This window comes from Gymnodraco acuticeps, unplaced genomic scaffold (assembly GCF_902827175.1).
Source record: "Gymnodraco acuticeps unplaced genomic scaffold, fGymAcu1.1, whole genome shotgun sequence".
Lineage (NCBI taxonomy): Eukaryota > Metazoa > Chordata > Actinopteri > Perciformes > Bathydraconidae > Gymnodraco > Gymnodraco acuticeps.
Genome location: NW_022992090.1, coordinates 1,123,276 through 1,143,463, shown reverse-complemented (window position 1 = coordinate 1,143,463; position 20,188 = coordinate 1,123,276). Strand labels below are relative to the sequence as shown.

Below are 20,188 nucleotides of genomic sequence, written 5' to 3'. Positions count from 1 at the left end.
AAAAGTTTGAGATTTAAAGGCAAAATGCTGAGTTCCATGTCTTAAACTAAGTGAATTGATGTAAATACTCACATTCCACAGGTCTCATCTCACTGACTTTCTGCTGCCACAGCTTCCATGTCTCACAGTCACAGGGCTCATGGGCCTCACCTTGGCACTCCCTGGAATAAACACACACAGATTAAGGGGATGCAGACCGTTTTAATAACCCAAAGTTCACATTCTGTCCCTGGACTGTATAAATAAAAAAAGTCAAAACCGTCAAACCCCATCAATTGACCCTATATGCCTTTCAACCAAATGCCTTCCTCATGTCAAGGGAACTATTAAAGTCAGACCTGTGTTACATCCAGTTTCCATTTCCAAATGTCATGTCAACTGCACTCCTCAATGAACCTGACAAGTGAACCTGACGGCTGCCTTTAGGAGCCATAAAGTGAGGTGAGGTGCAGTGAGGTGGGTAGTATTAGTTAGCGTGGGGGAGCTCGGAAGGCAATCACATTTTCAAAACTTTGTTTTGCAAGACTTAGAATATATAAGAACATACGTGTATAAGTGCACTGGTTTGATTCTATTTATTTTAACATGTGCTTGCCTTTTTATTTAATATGACAGTCTACTCTTTTATTGTGTCTTTTACTACACTGTTCTCTTTGCTGTAGCAATTTAAATTCCCCTGCTGAGGGACAAGGATTTCTGATGGCAAAATAATAACATATTAAACAAAAGATAAGTGTTATCAAGGTTTCTTGTCTCTATGTTAATGCAAGCTTAAGTTGGGAGGATTTTGGCCTAGCCTAGCAGATTGGAAGACTGGTATTATCCAGATTTTGAGAGGTACCTGGTTTTTCTACCAAGAAATCCTTTCCCCCATACTCTGAGCTTCTTAAACTGCTGTTTGGCAACTCCAGGGGGGCTGTCATACAGCCTCGCTCAGCAGGGGCTTCCATCTAGCACCTCCATCACTGCTGTTTTTTTGGAGAGATTGTTCCCAGCAGAGACCTTGGGCCTCCTGAAAATGGCCAATCTTTCCTAGTTACTGGGTTTCTCCTGACATCCAAACTCTCAGAAGACTCTTAATGATTTCAACCTTTTTCTCTATTTCACAGAACTTCTAAACATGTTTCCAATTTGTCATTTTAAGACTCATTGTTTAATTACACATACAAATACAAAAATAAAGACAAAAACCCTTCTTAACTGACTTCTAATTGATGAAAACATGTTATTTGTTTTAACCTTGTTTTGTTTTTAATAATATCCATCCGTGTTAGAATCCGAAGGGAAGTCCAGATGTAAACAATAATATACACAGACTACATAAATGTTAACATCTTCTTATAGGGTGTGGTACTTATAACTGACCAGCAGAAGAGATGGCCTTTGCCACAATCCACAGCCGGGGCCCTCAGGAGGGGAAAGCTCAGAGGGTCTGAGTTGGAGGTCCCGGGGCCCTGGGTGCTCAGCCTCACCGCCCTTTCACACCCTGCCTCGGGACACCAGCGGATTGCCGGATTGTTCTCCACAAACGCCTGTCAAGAGATGAATCAAAGAAAGGTATTTTATAGAGGGCCACTCTATTACACTTTTTCTTTTCTCTATTAGGTTTGAACGTTTCTGCTGGAGGACATCAGTGAAACAATAATGTGCTGCTGGATGTTAATTTAATTTCTAAAGGCTTTCAAATCTGAGAAGATCATGAATTAAACATGTTTAGCGCTTTCCTTTCAAGTCCAAGAATATCTGTCTACTCACATCAATGTTTGACCTACCATGTCAGTCAACTGGCGTCTGTATTCAGTGTCATACACTTTTAAATTGAACTGCAAAGAAGTATGCGTTTATCTCTGAAGGTGACAATATCATTTAAATAATATGTGTAGAAGGTTTATAGTTAAAATAAATCTCTGTCTGTTTTGTTATCTTGTCACCTTGATGTCAAACTGGAGGTAGCGCTTGTCCATCTCCCTGGAAACCACACTCTCAATGACTTCCACAGGCACTAGCTGGTAGCAGTCGAAGGCCGGGCAGAAGATGTTGTGGGCTTCACCCTCTTGGATCTTTAGATTTAGAAACCTGAGGAATTAGACATTGCAATAAGATGAAGACAAACACATGCTGATGTAGGTAAAGGATAAGGAAAATAGTTCAACCCTGAGCAGATTGGCAAACAGGACAAAAATATATTATAACCTACCCTTCCCAGCATGCTCTGCAGAACTCGTGGCCGCAGGACATGTCAACAGGTTCCTCGAAGACGGTAATGGAAGACAAGCAAATACCACACTGTAACGCAAAAGAAAATAAATACAATCTGTCATAAAGCCACAGTACAAATAGGTTCAAGTCGGTCTATATAAATAAAGTATGCTATAACACATGATTAAGTACAATTTCAGTACAATTCATATATTATTACAATACACTTTGAAGGAAGATGAAAACAGCCTTTGAGAATAGGCTGACTAGGCTCTTCTCAAAATGTGGCAGTGGGTGGCCTAATTGTAATGCTAAATGGTGGGATGACTAGAGAAGGAAAACTATGTCCTATGACCTCTCATTAGCATGTGGCTCACAGGTTACTGCTGTGTGATCAGATATGTTTCTCACATCAACAGTAACAAATGGGGCAGTCACACTCGGGCCTTGTTACAGTGAAAGACTGACCTTAGCAAAAGACATAGAGGAGCCAGTGTACTTCGACAATGTAAGTATTGATTTGGGAAAGAGCAGAATGTGATATAATCAACTGTAACCTTTAAACGGGCCCGCGAGTGGACCCGCTCCATTGGCATTGCTGTTTGAGGCATAGAGCCACACAAAAAGAAGCAGTAATCATCTTTCATCCAAAAGGATTATGGCCTCTAACACCAAACTTTTCAGAGACTGTCTGATTCCCCCCCACAGGTAGCAATGCCATTTCTAAAGCTTGAAAGTCCCTGGTCACCAATGGCATGAAAACACAATGGATTTATTGAAAGGATCCGCTTTCCATTATATATATATATATATATATATATATATACACATTATATATATATATCGCAGCACATATCTTTAGGCAAAGCACCCATTTGAGTATATCTATCGTTTTTTAGCCGAGGAGCCTTTACAAGATAATAATAATAATAATATAATATAATGAGATGAGATAATGATAATATACTGGTTCTTAGAGTAATTTGATGTAGGCCATTTTTACACTTTTATAGTACTAGTAATGTGAAAGAAGAACACGAGAGAAATATATTAGAAAGATAATATACATGTATTAAAAATGTATAATTCATTTGAAATAGCTGCTGGTGCCTTTATAAAATATCAAAGGCAAATCAATAGAAAAGGGCTATTTTGAAATGCAATTAAGAGAACACACACACACACACACACACACACATATATATGTAAAAAGAAGTGTAACGTTATGTGTTTCACTTTTAGTGCTACATAGGCTAAACAAAACACTGAGTCTGGTTTCTCAATAAATAATTTATAATGTAGAATGTGACCCCCTGGTAGAGTGCCACGGACCCCAGGGGGTCCCTGCACCACGCTTTGAGAATCACTGAATTAGAGGGAAAGTACCCCCAACTTCACTCATTGAATTCAGGGCTTGAAAACACTATTGATCACTCCGGCTTTCCAATGAATTAGATAGATAACTTCTCTTTAATCTTTAAGTATTTATATGATCGCTTTCATTGTCTTTTAAACGCAATATATTTGTATCTATTTATTTGTTTGTTCCAGCCATTTCTTTTTGATCACGTTTTAAATGTTAATGTTTTATTAATGTTGTATCTGTCTGAATGGTGCAGAGTATATACACTTTCTATGCTTCCAACCTCTTCTGGGAAAGCCTGGTTGTTATCAAACCCATTTGATGTCTTCACTGCAGTCTTCTTTAGTGGTGATCCAACGAGACAAAACAACGTCTCCCAAAAGGACATCTCACATTACCTGACATCATTTCCATCCTGACAACTGTTCACAAAGGAGACTGCTGAGGGAAATGTCAAGCGTGTCTGATAATGATCAGGAACCCCCAGACAAGGTCAGCCTAATGGGAGGAGAATTAAACAGGGGGGGTGCAGCAGTGGGGGAATAAGGCTCAATAATATCCTGAAGACATACAGATTCTGCACGCACAGCTGTGGGAAATATGAGGGTTTGACAGCACACTTGCATGTCTATGACTTAGCTGTAGTTATTGCTAGCTCACAAAATGTGGGTTTTATCTTTTTGGTTGTTAAGTTTAACTTTTTAGAGAGTACTTGATACCTTTTTATGTTAGATGTAAAGTGGAAACAATTAGCGGACAGCGTTAGACTCCCACACAACATCTGGAGCGTTCTAAAGTTTGATTACTTATTATTTAATGTTTAACACAAAAGGAGGAGTTTGCTTTGGAACATTCCTTCTACCCTCTTCTGTTGTCCCTCTCATTGGCCTATAGACGGTAAAACTGTGTACACTCATAACTTATTTAGAAAGTATTTTAATATTCTCTCTTGTTTAGAGCTAACACCATAATTAACGGACCCCTTCGTTCTCCTAGGAGTAGAGAAGTGCTGATTGTGTTTATGATGGCGGGGAAGACTAACGGCATGAATACTAATGATCGCTAGCAATATAGTGCTGGGAAATAATGCAACATTATGCAGAAAGACAGGTGTGGCGGTGCAAATTAAAAGATATCAGCAAAGACACTTCAGGAAAATCTGTATCCCCGTAAGGATTCAATTTAAAAAACACTGTTCTCCTGGATACACCGCCAGCTACTTCTTCTCCATGCCCTTACACAGTAGCTTCGTCCTCGCTGCTGGAGGAACTTCTTGGTCAGGGAAACAAGCTGCTCCCCAGGCGACTCTGATTCTAGTCTATTTCATCTAATGGCTCTTCGTGGGTCGACACAGTAAAGCCTTAAATGTAGGGTAGTTAAGAATGGAGAAACCAGCTCGAGTGCGCTAGAATTTGAAAGTATGCAGCCGAAATAAATCTGCCCCTTCCTTCACACTTCCTTACAGAGCCCCTCCTCTATGGGCTCAGAACAGTCTCATAATACACACATGCACACAGAAGGATTCACACTTGTATTTCCGGATCCACACTTGTGTTTTTCAATGCACACACAAATGTGTTCCGTTTCATATACATGTAAATAAAATATAGAAAAAAGTTTTACATATGTATTTTTGATCCTCACATATTTGTTTTCCGTTTAAAACCTCTGAACCTGCAAACACAAAACAATTTTCTATCTATAGCCAATCAGATGTCTCCTTCATTCTAAGCCAATCACATGAGCTCGCCCCCACGAGGGTATGATTTATTGCGTTAATGACACTTCATATACGCATTTTGCGCAGTCCGGTCAGCTCGCTAAACAGAGAGCGGAGCATCAGGTGATCATGCAGAGCTGCGTGTCTCCGTCAGACTCAGCAGCTGATCTGATCTCTCTCTCGTCCGGTTATACTTCCCTCGCGTTTATGTCCATATCGATCAGACCCAGCTCTCCTGATCGGCCTTTATAGAGAGCAGCACCGATCAAACTATTAAGAGTGAATATCGGCCGATAATGACCGGCGGTCTCCCCCCGTTGACAGTTCACTGTCTGGCACTGGCTTCGTAGTGCACTGATCGATTAGGCTAAGCTAACCTGTAGCTGCTCCCTCCACACTCACAACAACTTCATACAGACATAAATAAAGCAGCTGTATTCTAATACATAATATATATACAAATCTACCCTCGTGGGGGCGCGCTCATGTGATTGGCTTAGAATTGAGGAGACATCTGATTGGCTATAGATAGAAACAATTACAAGTACGAATCGGCTGACCGTCAGGGGAGTCTCAAAAAACCCACACACGAATGCACAGCGATCCGTGCACAGAAAGCGGTTTGTGTTTGCAGGTGCAGAGGTTTTAAACGGAAAACAAATATGTGAGGATCAAAAATACATATGTAAAACTTTTTGTATTTGGATTTTATTTACATTTATATGAAACGGAACACGTTTGTGTGTGCATTGAAAAACACAAGTGTGAATCCTTCTGTGTGCATGTGTGTATTATGAGACTGTTCAGAGCCCCTCCTCCAACACACACGAACGCGCACATGACCAATGAGGGCACGAGATAAGTTTGTGCACAGATGGAAGGCTGACAGGCAGGTAGGCCATCCAGTTATTTTAGCCGGGCCGGCTCAGATGATTGGTTTTACAGTACTACGGCTTCCACAGATGACATTTTTTATTGTATTTATTGTCAAAGCACTTCAGATATTCATTGCTATCGGGATGTTAAGAGCATTCCATGGAATATAACAAAAAGTGTATCTGAAGTGAATTACCTACCCCAACTTTAACTAAAATGAGGTTCTCATCTTCTATATCTGCCATTTTAACTTTTCTTCCTATAGTTTAGGAAACAAAAGAAAGCCCTTGGAGGCGACTGTGTAAATTATTATTCGTGAGAGTTGGACTCCCACCAGTTCAGAATGAATGGTGAGGCCCAGCACCAGCCTCGTTTTCTTTCTCATTTTAAGTGTGCAATTCAGCCATAATAGATTAATACTAATATACCACTGTATATATTGTAATATGCATCTTATATATTGTAGTACAATGTGCAAGTTTATACTTTAACTTCCTTTATTTATATAATTATTCTTATTCTATATATTTTTTTAATTGGGCATTTTACTTTTACTTCTTGTGTTCATATAATATCTTAATTTTTTTTTTTATTGCACATTCTTACTTTAAGTTCTTATGTTTGTATCATTATTTTAATGATGTATTTTTATTCATTTTGTATTTAATTTCATTATAAAATGGAGCAACTGTCACAAAACCCTGATTCTGATTATTTTTGATGTTTTATTGAACATTGTTGAAAGGGAACCTCACCAGAGAAGACTCCAGATCTGCAGGCATGAGGCTGATCTGGTCGGGGGAGGTGGAGGAGGAGCGGGTGTTGCGGGGCGTCCGGGGCGAGGGCAAGGTGTCCCATGCGTTGTAACCACTGGGGGGGGGGTGGGGCATCTGGACACCTGAGCGCTGACAGCATTCCTCAGCATTGCTCATCCAGGCCTCTAAGAGCTTCTCTCTGTCCCAATCTGAAGCAAAAATTTAAAGAAACTTAAAGAGAGGGAAATGCATAAAACCAAACAGAGAAAAAGAATGCAAGTCAGTGAAGTATCCTGAGTTCTGGATTAAGGCGTGGACTTCGGGTCGTGGCTGAACCTGTCTCTGCGGTCCTGCCTTGGGTCTCGTCATGCTGCTTCCCTGATGGCTTCCACATGATTGTAGCTGACATCCTCGTGGATTCATCTTCTTATTACAGACACATGCATTTCCTAACATTCGGTCTATATGCTGTAAAATGTATTATCTCTTCGATTTACACACGGCATCTATTGCACGTCTGTCCGTCCTGGGAGAGGGATCCCTCCTCTGTTGCTCTCCCTGAGGTTTCTCCCATTTTTTCCCTTTAAACTGTAGGTTTTCTCCGGAAGTTTTTCCTTGTACGATGTGAGGGTCTAAGGATAGAGGGTGTCGTTTTTCTCATACTGATATTCTGAACAATCTGTGCTGTTGTATTTGCTGTAAAGTGTCTCTACTGTAGGCTATTTTTATTTTGTGTACAGCACTTTGGCTCGACCAAAAATCGTTTATAAATGTGCTATATAAATAAAACTTGATTTGATTTGAAAAATCTAAAAGCTTTGTTATGAGCGTGTGACATGAAGCATAAAAGGCTTTGGATGACCATCAAAAGAAAATTAAGCTGAGAGGGCAGAAAAGTGGAACTACTATATAAATGTCATAAAAGGCAAGTGCTTGTATAAAGATTCCAGGGTCATTAAGTTTAAAAGACCAGTTGAGTTGTGCTTTTAAAAACAAAGCTCATCAACATATTATTTGAATGACAATACAGACTTGTTAACACCATGTGATAAGCAAACGGGCCCTGCTCAGTTACACAACACTGCTCTAATCTAGAATCACTGGACATGACAAACAAAAGCAGCCTTTATTTTGTGATCATATTCAACTAATCTTCATGAATAAAAGGCATGGACAAACTGAATAGAGATCACATGACCACATTCCATTTATCCTGATAAATAAGACTTTCTCTCAGCAATTGTTTTTCACCAATACAAAATGTATTCACATACAAATGTGTTTTGTTTGTAAGAATTGGTAAGCAGCACACAGCTGAATCCACTAAAGCCCACACAAATCTCACTCAAGTGGCTGCACTACCAACTGCTGATCGCATGGACCTGCTGCCATCTGGTTTCCTGTTTTAGAATAGCCGTTCGATCTCAGCACAGGAGCAGGTAGGAGAGCTCTCCAGTATTAATATTGAATGAGGTGAGGACTGTGCCCGAGACAACATTCTCTATGCTGAAATGCCCAAAAATAAGGAACATAAACCTATGAACTGTACAATCAGAAAATGACCAGCCTCCAGACACGTCCCACCACCAATCAAATTCCTCAGACTCTAAATAGCAAATGAATATTCCCACAATTTCCCCCGTTTCCATTCAATTAAAACTCATCATTGATCTGTCTCTATCTTCCAGCTTTAGGACTTTCAAAGTAGTCTGATGATATGAAAATGTTTCATATTTAGTCTTCAATATAGAATATTAGCTGGAAAATACAAATTGTCAGAAGCATAGACAGGCGGGCAGCTAAGCAGGAAATAGCAAGAAATTAGATAATAAAACTGAAAAAGACCAACATGTACATTTAAAAGTTTGGACACTTAAGTTTCAACAAGAAAATAATCTTATAAATACATTCAAAACCTCTTTCCCTGAAGATTACCAATAAGCCTGTTCAATCCCTGTTAAACATACAGAGAGTATTCCCACGATAGAGGTGAATAAATATAGCAATAATCTGGGTTTACTCTCCCTTCTGAGCTTCCAAAAGTATGTCTAATATGTAGCACACTGAGCTCAAGAGCCAGCCACTGAGCCGACTGAATTAAACAACGGGGCGTTTAAAGACTGAAAATCAACCACAAACTGTGACTCATTTTTTTGAGTTCCCCACTAACATAATCTAAGCCAAGTGAACTGAAGTGGGGAGATGCTTTTCAAAGGCAAGTCAAGTCATTTTGTTTGAAGCATTTGAAGCGCTTCATGCACATTATCTTCGCTAGGTTAAGTGAAGCTAGTTGGAGAATTGGTTGCTTAAGGCTGCATAACATGTCACAACTGTGACACTTTTACTCAGTACTTGGCCAACCTAAATTACAAGAACATCAGAAAAAATGTCTTTGTGGATGAAGTGAAATAAATTAGCTTTACTTCGATTAAAACACTTTCACTGCATTAGTAACACATGCCTCTTGGAAGCATGTGTCTTCCATTTAATGACTCCTTATTGACAGAATAATATACTGTATTTCCTGTGTGGGTATGTTACAAATATTGAACTTGTCTTTTACCTTAAGCTACCCTTACTTCACACTCCAATAGATTTAATAAGGCAACTCAAATGTTACACTCTGTGTCACCTTAGACTCTAATCTCATACTTTATATTCCTCCTGGCATTACATCTACACTGGAAAGACAAACTGTGCGCAAGAAGCCAAACCATCAATATACATTATTACAACCTCAATGTCAGCATGCTGTAACTTATTTGTGATGTACAGAAATATAAGTTAACAGGATATGCTTACTAGTACATATACTTGCAGTAATATAGGATGTAGCTCAAGCGAGCAGAATTCTACTGCACAATGGAAATGTGGAAGCTAGAACTCATCCCAGAGTTGTGCAAAGCTCATTTCAAATGAATACAAGCATTGAAAATATATTTATGCTATTACATGAATCAGCCTGATGTGGAAAATGTTCTTTATAGTAAATGTGAAATGTGTAAGTACCCTATTTTTCGAATGTACCAGTGTTTTTCCTCACTTATTTGGTACGGAGGACAAGCCCACTAAAATAGCATTTAGAGCATACAAATGAAATTCTCTGAGATAACAAAGGCTGTTAACATCTTGCCCTTTTCACTGCGTGGAAACCACTGGAGTGTAGCATGAAGTTTATACGATATACGGCTTCTCTAATCTTGAAACAATATAACTATATACACATTTACCAACAGAGTTTTTCATAAACAGTGAAATATGGTTTGCTTAGTGAGGGTAAACTACGTGGGACAATTAGGTACACAATAAAGAAACAGTTTTTGAAAGCATGTGCTTGTTTAAAAGTGTATCGACTTGAATTGTGATTTTCAGTATCTTTTATTTTGACCAATAGGCTATCATATGTTAATGTATGTGTGTGTGTGTGTGTGTGTGTGTGTGTGTGTGTGTGTGTGTGTGTGTGTGTGTGTGTGTGTGTGTGTGTGATAGTACCATGGGCACGTAGCAGAGCCTCTGCAGTGAAGAGAGGGGCCTGCAGCATGTCGGCTGTCTCCACTATCAGCATGTCCTTCAGCCTCCTCATGTCCTGAGGCCGCAGACCCTCGTACAGCTAGTGAGGGAAAGGGACAGAGACCAGGAGGGGAATAAAAAGGAAGAAGAGAGGAAAGGATGCAATTCAGGATGGTAAGGATGCAGGTTAGCAGAGAAAAGTAATGACAGAGCAGAGGGAGCAACAGAGGGTGTGATTACGGAGAACGGGGGGGTGGAATGAGGGTGGGAGTAGATAGTTGTATTTGTTGAAAAGGGAGGGAGAGAATACAATAAATAAAAGCAAAACAGATATAGACAATTAATGATGCATGACTGAGCCAGGCCTAATGGCAGACTGTGTGTGTGTGTGTGTGTGTGTGTGTGTGTGTGTGTGTGTGTGTGTGTGTGTGTGTGTGTGTGTGTGTGTGTGTGTGTGTGTGTGTGTGTGTGTGTGTGTGTGTGTGTGTGTGTGTGTGTGTGTGTGTGTGTGTGTGTGTGTGTGTGTGTGTGTGTGTGTGTGTGTGTGATCAAAGCATCTGCAAGTGTAGAATGTAACACTGGACTACAGCCAAAATGTTGTTAATCGACAGAGAAATTGTGAACTGAAAATATTTGGGTTTTGGACTGTAAAACAAGACATTAAAAAGTGTGACCCCGAAATACAAGTATGAACGTGTAAGAATTAGCATAACATTTCCAATTTAAAAGACATTAACCTTGGAACACTGAGATAAACATGTTTTTCTCTTTTCTGATAATTAATAGACCATTTTGATGAATCTATGAAATATTAGGTAGATTGATAAATAATGAACATAATCTATGTTGCAGCTCTTTCTATGACTGAATAAAATGTACGGTGCCTCTTGGTGTGTTAATCTGTACCTCTCTTCGGTCAAGGGCTGAGTACTCTGCCTCTATACTCTCGGCCTCGGGGGCCAGAGAGAAGACCATCTGCGACTCCAGGCAGAGGGCCAGCTCCTTGTGGTGCTGCTTCTCTGCACAGTCACATGGAGTCTCGTGCTCTTCGTTCTCTGCAAACAGATCCGCTTCTCTCTGCACCAGGAACTGAGCAAGTAGAAACAAGAGGAATATTTGGCTTTGAAAATGGGGCTAAAAGTTTGAAACACCATAAGGACAAAAAGGAGTACCAGTTATTCTGTGTTGAAGAAAAGGCTACACAATTATGGGAGAAATGCTAATCCAAATTATTCTGATCTATCCTCTAATCTTTGCTCATTACTAACACATTTTCAGTTCCAGGGCCCATCTGTGGATTGCACTCTAAATAAGTGCGTTTTTCCCCCAATAGCAAAGGCTGAGTCACTTTGGGAAAATTGAATGACTTGTTCTGTCAAGTTAGTATGAATATGTCATTTTAAATGTTCTAAATATTTGTTCAATTCCTTCTGAATAATTTTTGCTTGATTTTAAATATATGGGTTTCTCTCTTTGTATTAAACTAGTACACCATGCCATTTTTAATTCTGCCTTTCTTTTTTCACATGCTGCAAATGGCATTTTGTTTTATATATAAGCACTTCGAGATTTGTCTTGGTAGATGAGAAGCGCTATATAAATTAAATGTATTTATTTATTTTATTTTATATGCCAAACAAAGTTGTTTTCATTTCATTTAATCGTTTATTTGGCAGGGACAATGCACAGTGGTGAACACTTAAAACATAAAAATGTGTCAAGTGTAACAGTGCCAGATTTAGCTTTGAGCTAAACAAGTTTTCTTTCAGAGGTAGATATTCAGCTAAACACACTGATGGCCTTATTCATGTGACTTTTTTACGAGATGCATCTTGCCCCAGGGATTAATAAAGATGTTCAGTGTTGCATGACATCTTCTCAAACTCACAAAGCAGCCGTTGATCAAACGTTACGCAATGGACCTGAACGAAATGACACACATCAGCAAATATTCAGAGAACAAAAGGGCAGACAATGAATAATGTGTGTTAAATCATGGTTACTCGCTCCCCACTCAATTGGTTTACTGTCTATGTGACTCTTTAGTTTCTATCTATGGAATCATCAACCTATACATTAAATGTCATACTTGAGAATATTTAACATTAGCCCAAACTGACAAATGCCCACAGGACTTTGAGACCTCACCTCCACACAAATCTTCATGCCTGAGGCAGCAGCGTAGTGCAGGCAGGTGTACTTCTTGTTGTCCGTGGCATTGACGTCAGCCCTCTCGTATTCTCCATGGTCCAGCTTTGCTCCGGTCCATGACAAGATGATTTGTAGAGCTTCAGCCCGACGATGTCGGTCTTCGTATGGCCGTGAGATCCGGGGCTGCAGCGCCCCCTCTGAGGTCAGGATCTGGGGCCCCATGCAAAGAAGGTGCAGAGAGGTCTCATTGTGCACGTTGCGCTTGTTAGGATTCCCATCTTTGCCCACAAGAAAAGACCTTTAAAGAAAAAGACAGACAGGAATAAAAGTTGATTCAAAGTTTTGCTTATTGGCCCAGAAATGGCTTTGCCTGCTAATATCTGGGGCAAACCAACTCATAATGGTTCTCATTTTATTATTATTAATAGGCGCTTTCACACCAAGTGCTTTTCCCAGGAATAGTTCCCGGAACCTTTATTTCCTGGAACTATTTAGTAAATCGCGTTCACACCGGAATAAGTCCCTGAGGGAGCCGCTGACGTCACTTCTTCTGCTTTGGGTTTACTGGCAGGCCGCAAACAACTTCACGGCGTATACTGCCACCCAAAGTCCCCGGCCGGAAGTCCCCGGAGTTGGGGACTGGCTTCAGTAGAAGCTGCTGGGACTCCCAGCAGCTTCTACTGAAGCCTTCCGAGTAAATCGCCAGAACGCCGACACCTCCTCATCTCTACCGCTCCCAAGTTTTCTTTTGTGTTGCCATAAATTAGTCTCTCTGCGTTGGTGCGCTGGGCTAATGCTAATGCTAATGCTAATAATGCGAGCAAAATAAAATGGTGGCTTCACAAGAACTTTTCAGAGTTTTGCGGGGCGTGGTTTGCAATTCGCCCAGCCAATAGAAATTAGAACCTTTTTCTCCCCAGGAAAGTCGCTGCTCTCTAGCAGGGACTAAAAAGGGGTGAAAAGGTTCGCAAAAAAAGTTCTAGTTCCAGATCTTTTTGGTATGAACGCAAAATCCCAGGAACTATCGGAACTAGAGATGCTCCGATCGATCTGTCACCGATCAAGATCGGCCGATACTTACTCTCCACCGATCGATCGGTGCTCTCTAAACATGCCGATCGCGAGAGCCGATCGCATGACGTAAAATACATGACACTTTTCTCTGTGCGTGGCAAAACAAGCTCGCCAAAATGGCTTCACCGGTCTGGCATTATTTTAAGGTGTCCGAAAAAGACAGTAAAATAGCGGTATGCAACGTGTGTGAAGCAGAAATCCTGCAGCTCCGCCCGCCGGACAGGTAAGCGGGACGAAACACACAAGAGTTAGACCTAACACACTTAGCTATTTTATCTACCTCTGGAACAAGCTAAACTAGTCATTATAAATATATTTATTCTTCACTGTCATTACTGGATCAGTGAGCTGCATGAGATACTGACAGGCTGTCAGGAGAGAGAGAGAGAGGGGGAGGGAGAGAGGGAGAGAGGAAAAGAGAGCGCTTCCGCTCATTTCTCCCATGTTATTATCCAAAGTGAATGTAAACTTGAATAATGTACATCATTTGAATGTAATAATTTAGTTGATTGTTGTTTGTGGAAGCTCCAGTGAATGAGCCCCATTAACTGAGTTTAAACATCACTTTAAATGGAAGATTTAAAGTGATGTTTAAAGTGGACCTATCATGCTATATTTGAAACATATATTGTAGGGCCATACCTATATAAAGTATATACATTTTTTTTTTTTCTTCAAAATACCAAACAGATCTTGCATGTTAGCCATGCCTAATTTCGCTCTATTTGCTCTTTCCAGCCCTGTTTTTGCAGAGGGCTGATTCTGTGAGCTGCAGCTGACCACGCCCCTCTGCAGGTGCGGGAAGTTGGCAGTTACTTTGGCATTAGGGCAGAGATATCTAGATACTTTCCAATAGGGATGCTCCGATCGATCGGTCACCGATCGAGATCGGCCGATACTCACTCTCTACAGATCGATCGGTGCTCTCTAAACATGCCGATCGCGAGAGCCGATCGCATGACGTAAAATACATGACACTTTTCTCTGTGTGCGGCAAAACAAGCTCGCCAAAATGGCTTCACCGGTCTGGCATTATTTTAAGGTGTCCGAAAAAGACAGTAAAATAGCGGTATGCAACGTGTGTGAAGCAGAAATCCTGCAGCTCCGCCCGCCGGACCGGTAAGCGGGACGAAACACACAAGAGTTAGACCTAACACACTTAGCTATTTTATCTACCTCTGGAACAAGCTAAACTAGTCATTATAAATATATTTATTCTTCACTGTCATTACTGGATCAGTGAGCTGCATGAGATACTGACAGGCTGTCAGGAGAGAGAGAGAGAGGGGGAGGGAGAGAGGGAGAGAGGAAAAGAGAGCGCTTCCGCTCATTTCTCCCGTGTTATTATCCAAAGTGAATGTAAACTTGAATAATGTACATCATTTGAATGTAATAATTAAGTTGATTGTTGTTTGTGGAAGCTCCAGTGAATGAGCCCCATTAACTGAGTTTAAACATCACTTTAAATGGAAGATTTAAAGTGATGTTTAAATCTTCCATTTAGGCCCCGCCCACTCGATCGGATCGGCGATCGGTATCGGCCGATACTGATTCCGGCGATCGGCCCCGAAATTGGCGATCGGAGCATCCCTACTTTCCAAAGTTTTGGTAATGAATTGTGCTACTTTTAAAGCAAGCAACGATGTTTTCAAATCTGTAATCAAAAAGCTCCTCAAAAACGCTATCGAAGCAGTTCCTGCCGTTGCTACGTTAGTTCAAACAGTAACAACAGACTATTTTTCTTAGCGGATGAATGTCAATTTAAATCAACACAGCTATTTTTTAAATCAATAAAATCATTTTCTAAATCCATAAAAGCATTTCAATTAATATTGGGAGTCATGTCGTTACTTTGTTGAGAATGGGGCCATGTAATAAGCGGGATAATGTGCAGCAACGCGGTCATTATGGGGAAAATAACACCTTCATGCCGATCTAGATCCCTCCGCTTCGCGTCGGGCTCCTGATCAGCCTGTCGGTTGATTATATAGAGTCATTATTCATTTGTTTTAAAGCAGGAGGCGCAAACGCTTGCCTCGGGGAGGGAGAAAAAGAGCCACAGCGAAGAATCTGGATCAGTCTGTATCAGATCCGTTGCAGCCCCTTTTTTAGAGATGTGGGTATGGAGGAAAATAGAGAGGGTTGTGTTTTCTGACACTTGGTGAGTTCCCTGGAACACCGGGGACACATATTCATGTATAAAAGACGTACAAAAGTGCATTTTGCATGATAGGTCCCCTTTATATCTTCCATTTAGGCCCCGCCCACTCGATCGGATCGGCATCGGCCGATACTGATTCCGGCGATCGGCCCCAAAATTGGCGATCGGAGCATCCCTAATCGGAACTATTCCTGGGAAAAGTACTCCGGTGTGAAAGAGCCTATTGTGCTTCCATCAAAGTAACCTAATATGTTTTACGATTATAACCCTATATTGCTATTTGGAAGCCTACCTGTGGCCCTCTACGTTTTTGCATAGTAAAGAGGAAAACATTTGCATTAGAGTCTCTGCACTTCTGTGCTTGACGTGGAAACTGGAATAATCAGAATATCCCTTTATCCATCCATCAAGTCGTATAGTTTGGCTCTACTTCAGTGTGCATTTACCTGCTGACAGCATGAAACCCCTTGTCATTTCTTTACAGTCAGGTAGGAATGCAAAATTCAGCAAGCATCCCATTAGTGGGGAAACAAAACAAAAATAACTCATGCAAGGTTGTTAGCTTGTTGGATGGGAGGCTTGTTGAGCCCCATCCTATTTCATCCCAGCGTGTTGCATTCCTGAGAGCTGCTAACAGATGGCTATGGGGTGAGACAGATGGGACAGAGACGTATGGAGACAAAACATGAAAAATGTTCTCTTACGATGCAGCAAAACCGTAATAGATCAGATCAGCTGATCAGTAGCAAAGTGCTAAAAAATAAGTGATGTACTCAAAAGGACACTTTATATCTGTAATACTCTGAATTATGTCAAAGAATATAGAGCACAACAAATTAGCCCTTCATCCATCAACCCTTGGATTTCCATTTCTCACAGCCAGTCAAAAATATCTAAATGTGTACAATATGTCAGTTTGCCCATGTATTTGTTTGATAATTGTATCTGGACCACATCCTTACCTGAGTAGGCGTGTCATGGCGTGCCGGGCAGCATAGTGCAGTGGAGTGTTGTGCTGGTAGGACTCTCCATATGTGGAGTTTGGATCCAGAGCCTCCTTGAACTGCGGGTTGCTCTCATACAGATGGCAGGCCAGCATCTCATCCCCATTGATGAGAGCCTTACGGAACTTTGTCGCTATGTTTCCCATCTCTTCCTCTACCGTGGGTTCAAGGTGGGACTGACGCAGCAGCCTCTTCAGTCGTCTTCAACCTGTTCACGTCCAATAGGACAGCATACTGAACGTCCTAAAGAAAAGAACAAAAACAGTAAGGTCCGAGTCCTAAAAGGCCTAAAGAACGATGAGTATTAATCACTTCCACTGCCTCAGAATCACAAGAACAAGTTGCATCTCCAAGGTTGCTCATGCTTCTGTGCCACAAGCCCCTGTGTCAGCATCCCCACAGCACTGTAAACCACCTCCTTGTGTTCGCCTTTTATTTATTTGTTTTGAATTACTAAAGATAGGGCCAACAAAGCTCACACAGAGAGAAGGACAAGACTTCCTCTTGCAATCACCGGGAGCTTCCGCCTCTCCATGCCAATACTGCCCATCCCACTGAGGCCAGGAGCCATTGTGGAGCAAGATATCCTCAGCTGAAGAACAACACGCAGCGAGTCAGCATTTCGCTTCCACCAGAGCACCATATGGTCATGACTGTTTGGGCAGTGTGAAGCTTTTATGTATTGTTGGTGTGCTACAGTACAAATCAACAGAACACAAGCATCCCCTTCAGCATGATATATTCTACCTAATGATAATAGGAATTCATACTGATTTCTTATCACCATGCAAAGCCTTCTGCACAATGACGCTTTGATGTTACTTAAGTGCACAATAGAAGGAAAAAATGCTTTCTGAGAACACCTACAAAGTGATACAGAACTCTCTTTAGGTTAGCAACAATCACAAAGGAAACCATTAGCGATTTTTGACATTCCTATTGCAGGACAATTGATTATTTTTCCCGCAGCTTATGTAAACAATATCAGCCAAAACAACACAAGTAACTCTGTGTGTGTGTGTGTGTGTGTGTGTGTGTGTGTGTGTGTGTGTGTGTGTGTGTGTGTGTGTGTGTGTGTGTGTGTGTGTGTGTGTTAGTACCATGGGCACGTATCAGAGTCATTTCCCAGGCATAGTGTTACTCACTGTAATTTGAGGATCGATTACATCACACTCTAACAACATATTAATATATAAAGGCTTGGAAAAAATAACATATCATGCATTCAACGTGTGGGGCTAACTACTTTTTATAGGTGCATTTGCAGATAATTTGTTTATATATTAAAAATATTATACATTTTCCATCAAGTTTCTCAAAGTCAAGGTGTTTTATTTAAATGTCCTGTGACTCAATTCAAAACCCACATTTTCTGTTTTTTAAAACTTATTTAGAGGTGTGGTTTAATTTTGATAACACTTTCGGGAGATGTTATCTGTGATGCCATGTGACTTACATTATTTGGTTTGGACAAAACAAATATATAAACTAGGGTTAATATACAAGCGGCCGAGATGGGTTTTCTCCGCAGGGTGGCTGGTGTCTCCCTTAGGGATAAGGTGAGAAGTTCGGTCATCAGGGAGGGACTCGGAGTTGAGCCGCTCCTCCTTCGCGTCGAAAGGAGCCAGTTGAGGTGGTTCGGGCACCTAGTTAGGATGCCACCTGGGCGCCTCCCTAGGGAGGTGTTCCAGGCACGTCCAGCTGGGAAGAGACCAAGGGGTAGACCTAGGACCAGGTGGAGGGATTATATCTCTTCGCTGGCCTGGGAGCGCCTTTGGATCCCCCAGTCAGAGCTGGTTGATGTCGCCAGGGAAAAGAAAGTTTGGGGCTCTCTGCTGGAACTGCTACCCCCGCGACCCGACCACGGATAAGCGGGAGAAGATGGATGGATGGATGGATGGGTTAATATGTGTTAATACATTGCCATTTTAGTATATGACATCATCTTCAGCCATCCTTGCAATAGGAACTGTTCATTCGTATAACTTAAACACCTAACTTACAAACACCACTAACACAAGTATAAGTCACTAAAACAAAAGTTATAACACGGTTACTTGCCTTGCATCAATACATATGTGCCAAGCTTGTGCCATGTGATGCCATGACATCATAAACACTCACAGTAAGACTAACAGAACATGTCCCACCTAGGGGAACACTTGTAAACACCTGATATTTGAACACATATAACCTCATAGATGGCAACACAGTTAAGGTAACTACAAATAACTAATTACATATCTGACAATTGAGACAACCCATGCTCCATGACAGCGCCCACAAGCACCTAACAATAGCTATAAAACATAATCAGCTAAGGACATTAACATGACATTAATGTAACAGTGTGTCTGCGTAGTGCGACTTGTCACTAAAGTCCTCCATGCAGGCCTTTCCCCATGTTGTGTAGTGTTTACCATTTTCGCTAGCTCTAACCGACAGCAGCGTGTTGTGTTAATGAACAGTCCGTGATAACGCGTTGTTACATTTCTGGTTAATGACAACAACAACCAGTCAACTGACCTTAGATAACGTTAGCTGCAAACCATTCCGTTTGTTGAAAGGGCTTGTTTCAACCACAATACACAGTATTCCTCGCTAGCTGGATGTTAATCATAAACATAAAACATCATGACGCCAGTGTCTGCGTTGGCTAACGTCAGTGCATACGATAGCGGACCTGCTAGCAAGCTAACTGCACTGCTAGCCAACTTAGCTAGCACAGTTGATAAACTCACAGTAAACAATGAGTAACAAGTTTGCAGACTTACACAGGCGGTACATCTCGCCGTGGTAGACCTTAATTTGTGGATTAGCTGTCACTCGCTAGCACAATGAACAGAGGCTTTTCTTGTTAGTGAGGTAATCCATAAAAAATGTGTGCACGAAGCAATGATGTTGTTCCTGTCAACTCTTCGTTGACTCTGCTGGCTTCTACGGGTTTGCCAGCACAAGCCCCAACAGGCGGGGATGGAAATGGCTCGTTTTCCGGACAGATTAAACTATGAACGATAAGCACACTGAGGCTATTAATTGAGTTTTACACCCTCCATTTACACTGTCGAAGTACTTTGGAAAGACTATGAGAAGCAGTATTCCAAAAAGTGCATGCTTTTTGTGTTAGTTCGTTCTTTCGGAAGTCCATTGTGTCCTTTTCCTGTTTATCACAAAGGCTCAGAATCAGAAGCCAGTTGCTTTCAGATGATTCAAATTAAAAGCCTGCGGGTTACAATATACAGAAAATATATGAGATATTAAAAAGAAAAGAAAAAAAGTGGAAAAAATTAAAATCTTCCATTGTTCAACTGTAGAGTATAGTTTTAGAATAGATTGAAATTGAGAAATAACCGAATTTTAATGTTGAATTCACTA

The 20,188-nt window shown here is 41.0% G+C and overlaps 1 protein-coding gene across 4 annotated transcripts in view; it reads right to left on the bottom strand.

Annotated features, from left to right (window-relative positions):
- LOC117537453 (ankyrin repeat and IBR domain-containing protein 1-like) overlaps positions 1 to 19,913 on the bottom strand; it is a 38,120-nt gene extending 18,207 nt beyond the window's left edge. For 2 of the 4 annotated variants that reach the window (XR_004567721.1, XM_034202675.1), the window contains exons 1-10: positions 19,588 to 19,912; positions 16,772 to 17,056; positions 12,572 to 12,872; positions 11,330 to 11,512; positions 10,406 to 10,523; positions 6,914 to 7,122; positions 2,198 to 2,286; positions 1,932 to 2,076; positions 1,366 to 1,532; positions 73 to 161 (exon numbers count right to left, since the gene is read on the bottom strand). Coding sequence is in view for 3 of the 4 variants with exons in the window: in XM_034202675.1 (XP_034058566.1) it covers positions 73 to 161; positions 1,366 to 1,532; positions 1,932 to 2,076; positions 2,198 to 2,286; positions 6,914 to 7,122; positions 10,406 to 10,523; positions 11,330 to 11,512; positions 12,572 to 12,872; positions 16,772 to 16,959 (1,489 nt within the window). In the remaining variant the exon portion in view is untranslated. Of the gene's footprint in view, positions 1 to 72; positions 162 to 1,365; positions 1,533 to 1,931; positions 2,077 to 2,197; positions 2,287 to 6,913; positions 7,123 to 10,405; positions 10,524 to 11,329; positions 11,513 to 12,571; positions 12,873 to 16,771; positions 17,057 to 19,339; positions 19,556 to 19,587 lie in introns of those variants that run through there. The other 2 variants (XM_034202677.1, XM_034202676.1) reach the window with 2 other exon arrangements.
- Between the last annotated feature and the right edge of the window lie 275 nt (positions 19,914 to 20,188).